The sequence below is a fragment of the Mytilus trossulus genome, chromosome 11 (genome assembly GCF_036588685.1).
Source record: "Mytilus trossulus isolate FHL-02 chromosome 11, PNRI_Mtr1.1.1.hap1, whole genome shotgun sequence".
NCBI lineage: Eukaryota > Metazoa > Mollusca > Bivalvia > Mytilida > Mytilidae > Mytilus > Mytilus trossulus.
The window spans coordinates 30792558-30800799 of record NC_086383.1 but is presented as its reverse complement, the minus strand read 5'-3'; the positions used below and the strand labels follow the sequence as shown (position 1 = coordinate 30800799).

Below are 8242 nucleotides of genomic sequence, written 5' to 3'. Positions count from 1 at the left end.
ACTATTAACGGGGTAATTGAAATCATTCATCAACGGTATTCCTAATAAAAGACAGAAGAACCCAATAACTTAATAATGTTTCCGAGTATGAGAAATCAAAATTATGTACTATTTTCAGATCTAAAATTATATGGACGTTGGTAAACGCGAGCAATATTGTAAGCAACAAATTTGTTTTGAAAAAAAATCTTGTTTACTACTAACTGTGGGTTCATGTATTTCCATGGGTATGATTTTTTTTGTGGATTGAAAAGAACGTACGTCTTCGCGGATACTTGCGTGCTTTTGTCAAATTCTTCGTTTTCCTTTATAGAACGATTGTAATTCATGGAACACATAAATATGTGATTCACCTGTGCATAAGGTATCTTACGAATTTAAATGAATCAACAGTAACTTTTTTCACTTAGATACTTGTCTCATGGACAATATAAATCAAGTCTTTTTTTTATAACTACACGTTTAGATAAGAAAATGATAACAACTTAAGTGTTAAACTAACAAAAGTGGAAGTAGTATGAGCGTAAACATAACACATAATGACTGTTTGTGCTTTGTTGTTGTCATCTAGATCATGTATTCTATTTTCAAGAGGCAACAGGAACATAACCCTGCTCAAAAGTCTTCAATCGATGAATCAAAAACAAATCTGTGTTGCACAATAAAACAGAGGGAGACACATCAAATATAAGAGGAAAGCAACGGAACAACAGAAATACTGAACTGCAAAAAAAAGCAAACACCACAAACATACAAAGAAACGGACTATTTGATAACAACGGCCATATTATTTTTTTTTTTTATTTTTTTTTTTAATATTTAACATATTTTATTAATAATCACCTGTTACATCAACCCTCAGTTGCCCAGGGAACAACTAAGGGGGCCCCATTTTTACAGACTCATTTGTCGGGGAAAAAGCAAATGAGAAAAAAAAACTCCCATTATAAACTATAAACATCCACCATTATAAATATTATCTATCCGTGTACAAATGTACCTGTACATGTAGTCCTTATCGATCTATATATCTATACCTCTCACCATATATAATTATTTGAATAAAGTATGTTTTTATCATTTTTTATTTCTCACAAAGGCTACCTGTATTTATTAAGCAGTTTCAATTTTATGGTACATCACGTCTTTTGTTATGTTAATTTCAATTACATTAAATTTCTGGTCGAGTGATCATTTATCACGTGCGATTTGTTAAAGGGATGTGTACATTTAGTTCATTCATAAATAAAATGGATTAATGGCCATATTATTCATTGCTATTGACTTTAAGGGAAAAAATGGTTGGCTGAACCTCGTGTTTTGGCTTTCCTTATATATAATTTTTGAAAAGGTTTTCTATCTTATTCAAACTATTTCAATACCAGACAAATAGATTTCCTTGTGGTAATTCAAGATATTGCAAGACCCGGTAAACTCCATCAAACTAAAAAGCCATGCCACGTTAAAATACTTCCAACTGATGTTAGTTCCTTTTAAAATGAAAAGTGTCCGCCTCATTGTAAGCTAAATCACTTAAGCAGAAATGAAACCCCGATATATATCTATATTTATCTTCAATCTATTTCATACGTTATCGATTTTCGTAACAAATATTCACAATTAAAATTACTTAAGGACAAACTCATAAGAAAATGACTAACTTATAGTTATTGATTCAGTATATTTTTTAAAACAACATAAAAGAAAGTTTTCCGTGTTGTGCTCATATAATTATGAAAATACCTGCATTTATTTTAACTCTGCTTTTAAATTGATGCATTTCCATGTTTTTTTCTCTCATTCGGATGAGACTGTGTTTGTTATTACACATTTTCATTTTCAATTTGTTTTGAAATGTTTCAATCTTCACAGAAATCACGTCAATCAGAAAAAATCAAACAAAGTCAGAATGTAAAAAGGATAATTTCGCATATAATAAAATCATATAGAGAATGATTTTGCTGATATAAATTAATTATTGCTTACTTTTGACTTTATTTTCTAGATGAATCAATTGAACGTATAATTCAATATATTTGCTTTATCTAAATGTTTTATGCCATGTATAGGATGGTGTCTGTTATGGGATTTTTTTAGAATGATTCTGTTTATGAGAAAACGAGATATGAATACGACATAAGTTCATTCGAATAAATTTAAATACTATTTTTATATAACTTACCTGTGATAATCTAAGTTCGTTTTTAAAAACCTTTCTCTTTTGTTTAGTAGTGTGGGAAACTAGAGAAGTCCGTAGTTTTACACATCCTATATTTTTTTAAGTAGATTCAAGACAATAAAAATCAAAACCAAGGAGTAAACAAAGACTCACAAAACCAAAGGACATTTACATAAACAGTTATGATTAATAAATAGGAAACAACACGAACTCCATTAACAACCGGGAGTGAAAGCAGGTGCTCCGGAAGAGCAAGCATTTCCTGCACCGTATACGGCACCCATCGTGTTACTTCTTTGTTCAGTTCGGTAATGCTGGAAAGTTATCATGACTGAGGAAGAATATCAGATATGATTTCTGACACACTTTTGGCATAATGGCCAATCAGCTCAAGATGGCGACCGTAACATTTTTTGAGCGATGACCTTAATTTTATATTTTATTTTTATTTATTTTAGATTGCTTTACCACCATAAAAACATCCACAGCAATCACCTGCTGATGTTCAGGAAAACAAAAATTCCAATGCTTACGCAAGCTGGTATTATTTTTTGTTTAAAAAAAACGCTTCTCAGAATCTTGAGGTATATTTTCCTTTATGTATATCCATGTACTTAAGAAAGTACTAAGTGCAAATTACTGGGTAAATTATTTTGCCCAATTACACCATTGTTTTTCTTTTTATATAAGAATTCAATAGCTCATAAAAGGTCATTTACCAAACTAAAATCAGTTTCTTGATTTATTTTTTTTCGATTTTAAGGGGAAATAACGTTATTTTTTTATGGCATTATTTTCAGGTATCCAAAATGCATATGTCTTTATTCTATTGAAATAATATACCGACATATACGATGAATGATAATTTTATATCATTTGTAGAGCATCTTCGGAAAATTTATTTGAGTGTCGCGATAAACACCGTCTTAGCACTCATCTGGTTTGAACAACGTTTTACAAATCTGACTGATTGGTGACGTGAGTTAGACGTGATCTTGACTGATCGGTGACTGATAGATGACCGCTGATTAATCACTAAAATAGACGCTTAAGGTTGAAAGTACTTATCTGTCATATCTCTTTAGCTATATCTATTTTGAGATATGGAGAATTTGATTCAAATTAAATTTCAACATTTGAAAACAAAAATAATCTTTCAATCAAGACATGTCAATTGAATAAATATGCTATTGTAACACATCTGAACAAATTGTATTGACCTTACCTTGTGTAATGTCATTTTGGTCTCTTATAAATAGTTGTGTCATTGGCAATTAATTTTCTCATTTCATATGAACACAAAACGATATATTCATGAAAAATACAGTCGACCCATTGCTTGTATTTTTGATCTACGACATAGCCTAAAATCATGAACATGATGCCAAGGTCAGTTGACAGCATGTTACACATGTACATATAGTATATATTTGGTTTCATTTGTTTTATAGTAAATAGTAAGTTCTGATATTGAAAATCGTTCTGATCCCCCTCCCCGTCGCTCATATCAACAGCTGTCTCATAAGTGGACGTTTCTGTGTCGTACGTTATCTTGATTTTTACATGCGGTTTTGAAGAACAATGAGATAATAATATATCTTATTACCTTTCAAGTCTGAAGTAATTTCGTCCTTTTATCTCTAATGTGAAATCTTCAAATGTATGACTTTTTTTTTTTTTTTGTAATTTTGAACTCAGAGTAAATATGTTTATAAGAGCAAAACAATACCGGTTATACATGCGATTGCGATCTGTACATGCATGTAAATTATTATAATATAGTCATTGAAGAAAATAATATATACAGTACCTTTAATGAAACCAATGTTCAGAACGACAACGGCAGTACAAACCTGATTTTTTTTTTTAATTCAGACGTGACACACATACTAATCCTTACTAATGATGCCTTAGTGGTTCCTTGTGTTACAACATTTCTGTTTATTGATTTGACATATGTATTGGTAACAATATGTGTCCGTGTAGTTTTTAGAAGAATATATCTGCGAAAAGTAATTTGAATATCAAAAATAATACAGAGTATATATATTGAAGGCAACATATTTCATTGCAATCATCAATTATTTAAAGATACATGCATTAAGTAGACCCCTTTAAGGCTATGATTGTTTAGGATTATATAATGTTATTTGATTGCACATTTCATATAATGTTTTAAAATTTTAATAGCAGTTATAAAATCAATCATTATTTTCAATATGAAATTTAATCTTAATATTTGTTTATCTTTTGGTGGAAAATAATCAGACGATACACAATATTTATAATGCTATCGAGTAACTTATCTACATTAAAATACACACTTTTGTAAATATTAGGTGATATCCTGTTTAAAACACACTACGATTAATTAAACGTTAGCTATATTGGTGTACTCATATTACACGTAAAATATACAAATGTCCGTTTACATTATACATGCATTTATTGTATTTATTGTAAACTAAAATATTTTTAACATAGAATAACACATAATATTTTAATTGTTCAAATACAATCTCGTCAATCATTTACATACACTAGTTATCGTCCTTGATTTAAAATTAGAAATCGCTGTCATGTGATACAATCACCTGTCATACCTGTGATTTTGATTAAATCCACAATGGCTCAAGCTGCGGCTAAAACCTGCGAGGTTTGTATGAGTGCCCCTGGGTCACACTATTGTATAGACTGTGAAGAATACTATTGTGAAAACTGTAAGTTTGTACATAATAGGCAGAAGTTATCGAAAAACCATCAATTTCAGAAAGCCTCCGACCGTATCCCGGAAGGTAAATCGAAATGTAGTGAACACAAAGAAGAACTTACCTTAATTTGTAACACATGTAATGCACAGATATGTACAAGTTGTGTGACAGGAAAACACAATGGGCATACATTTTCCAAGATTGTCGATATACTCCTTCAACTACGTGGAGATAATGAAACGAAACTTCGTGGCAAGACGAATGAAGCAAATCAAAACATAAAGAAGATTGAGGAAAGCTTGAATGTGTTTAATAATTCCGTTGAGAATGTTATAAAAGACATAAATGATGAAGGCAACATGATTAAACGCATGGTTGATAAATCTGTAGCTCAGATGATTGCATTGGTAAAAGAACAATCCAAAAAGGAGAAAGACAAACTGATGAATATGTTGTCAGATGCAAAATCCGTGCTTGTTGGTGGACACACCTTAGACAGAAAGAGACATGAACTAGATAAGACCCGACATGATGGACGTTTGGTACAAAAGATCAATAATCTGAAAGAAGAAATTGACAAACTACATTTCAATTCTCTTCCAGAGTTTCCCAAAATATCCTTTAGTCGTAAATCTGTAGCTGAAGATGATATTAGACAACTGATAGGGACATATAATATTAGGTAAATAAAAAAAATATGCGATGTCTTTTTAACTGATATATTTTTCATCATTAACCTTGCAAAAAATTAAAATATATGGTGAAATTATTTTTAAAGTTGATATATACATTGTTTAAAGAAATGATTGACAAATACACATACCACAACTTAAGATTGAGAGCTTGAAACATACCTACTCTTTTTAAATCGATCTTCAATAAACACGTTCTTTTTGATAAGTAAAATAAACTATATTGGTAACTTTTGACGTTGACAGTGTTTTCCGATTAATGAAGCGCTTACAGTAATGGAATAACACCGTCCACAAGTAATACAAAATATAATTAGATAGTTACTCTCACTTCTCATGCATATCATCCGTACGTATCAGACGATATAACTTGAAGGTAACATTTTTTTTTTAAATTAGGTCACTAATATTGCAAAGGTTATCACTGACTAAAATTCGAAAATAAAACATGATGTTTTTTTCTAATAATTTTAGTGTTTTTGGTATGGAAGCGTGAACAAGTTTACGAAAAACATTAATTTGAAATGCAAATAGAGACGTCCTAGTAGTTACTGTTGTATTATACAAACTTTATATTTAAAAAAATCACACGTCACACGTAATCATAATACTATTTGCATAGATGACAGATGTAACCATGTAAGTTGTATGTTTTATAAGAATAAGCAGAGTTGGGATGATTGTTCACATGACAAAGCTTAATAAGAAACCAAACGACACAGCTATAGGTCACTTTACGGTCTTCAACAATGAGCAAATCCCACGTCACATAGTTAGGTATAAAAAGTCCCAACATGACAATAGCAGAATATATAAACAGACTGTTAAGCAGTCGAAGAATTCTTGAATTATATTAATAAAACTGTATTGAACAGGCCGACATAATGATGTCAGTTATACAAAACATATGATAAGGACTGCATTGATCATATTGATAACACAATTAATCATAACAGTATATGCATTGATAATACAAGTAATCACTTTACATTGATGAATATGAAAACAAAATATTATCTACAAAAGAGTGTTTTTATAAAGTTAACATCATTATCAAATGTTGAAGAATATTTCAAATATCCAAATTTACATTTTATATAATGTTAGCATACTGTTAAATGATAAGACATATTATGAAACTATAATAGTTTCGTATTTCATTACACTTTATTGAAAAATGACAACAACAGTTTTGTACATTGTACATTAGTGTGTTTGCCTGTACTTTTATCCTTAATATCAAATAGCTTTTACATAGTACTTTTACTTAAAATTAAATAATTTCAAAATAAATCATTTATTTACACATTATAAAAAACATAAATAAATCAAATCTTTTTGATAGGAATTGTGCACCAGTCCTTGAAATAAAGGAGCAACGCCATGGGTACTTATTCAGATGTTCTGGTTGTGGGTAAGTTCTTAGAATCAGCTCATCCTTTAGATTAATAAATATTCAAAATAAATACATACAACATAACAAGATATAACTATTCACTCAAGCAACAAATAATTGAAATGAACTAGACATTAAATAAAACATGCACAATCTACAACTTACTATAGTGTAATATGTATCTACTTTTATATACCTTTGTTCGAAGTAGTATTGTTCAGGTAAATACATCAATCAAGAGTTTAACTGACAATAGTTTTAACACCAACTGATTTTTAAAGTTCTATCTTATAATTGTACTGTAACACAACTGTTCCAGGTTAGGAAGAGGGTTTGGGTTTCGTTAACATATTTAACATCGCCACAATCTGTTTGTATGTGCCTGTCCAAAGTCAGAAGCCTGTAATTCAGTGGTTGCCGTTTGTAGGTATGTTACATATTGGATTTTCGTTCATTTGTTTCTATAATAATTAGGCCTTTAGTTTTCTAGTTTGAATTGTCTTACATTTCATGCATTTGTGGTGTCGTGACCTTTTATAGATGACTATGCCTAATGTGTTTGATCGTTGTTCAATGCCGTTTTGGTGACCAATAGCTGTTCATTTCTGTGTCATTTGGTCTTTTGTGGAAAGTTGTCTTATTGGCATACACAACGCATCTGCTTTTGAATATTCGTTTTTCAAGACAATTTCTGGTTTGTATTTTGAACCTTAAAGCTGGTTTTAAGGAGGTTTAGCTACAAGATTTCATTTAGTTGAAAATTGTGTATTAATTCAAGAAAAGATTATTGTGTAAAATTTTCTGAAAGATTGATATTCACGTTTTATTTTCTCACTCTAGAAATGAATTTGCTAGTCAAATTATTGAAGTAAACACTACTTCAAAATATACCCAGTATAAGCCACCACACAGAAACAAAAAGATGCACGTCAGTCTTTTTTTTTCTTTTGGAAAGGGGGGAAAGGGGAGTGTCGTCAAGTTCATTACTTATTCATTATTCATTCGTTACTTATTCCTTATCTATTTGTTATTATTTCTTTTTCCTTATTTGTTACTTATTCTTTTTTTTCCTTATTCGTTACATATTCGTTACATGTTCATTAGTTATAATTCGTTACCGATTCGTTACATATTTCTAATTACTTATTTGTTTCCTATTTGTTGCCTATCTCGTGTTCATTGTTTATTAGAAATCACTATGTGTCCCTCGTTTTGTACGTTACTGTCATATCGTTGGTAACAGTTCTTGGTTTCAAGAGATTAA

General features: G+C 30.2%; 1 protein-coding gene across 1 annotated transcript; it reads left to right on the top strand.

The window, feature by feature from the left end:
- Window positions 1-4805: 4805 nt before the first annotated feature.
- LOC134689947 (transcription intermediary factor 1-beta-like) lies at window positions 4806-5576 on the top strand. Its single transcript, XM_063549914.1, has one exon. It carries the CDS (start codon window positions 4806-4808, stop codon window positions 5574-5576), a length of 771 nt encoding a protein of 256 aa, XP_063405984.1.
- Window positions 5577-8242: the final 2666 nt, after the last annotated feature.

What these genes read in the sequence shown, in the direction of transcription:
- LOC134689947 (XM_063549914.1), top strand. Translation starts at nt 4,806, where the DNA reads ATGGCTCAAGCTGCGGCTAAAACCTGCGAGGTTTGTATGAGTGCCCCT.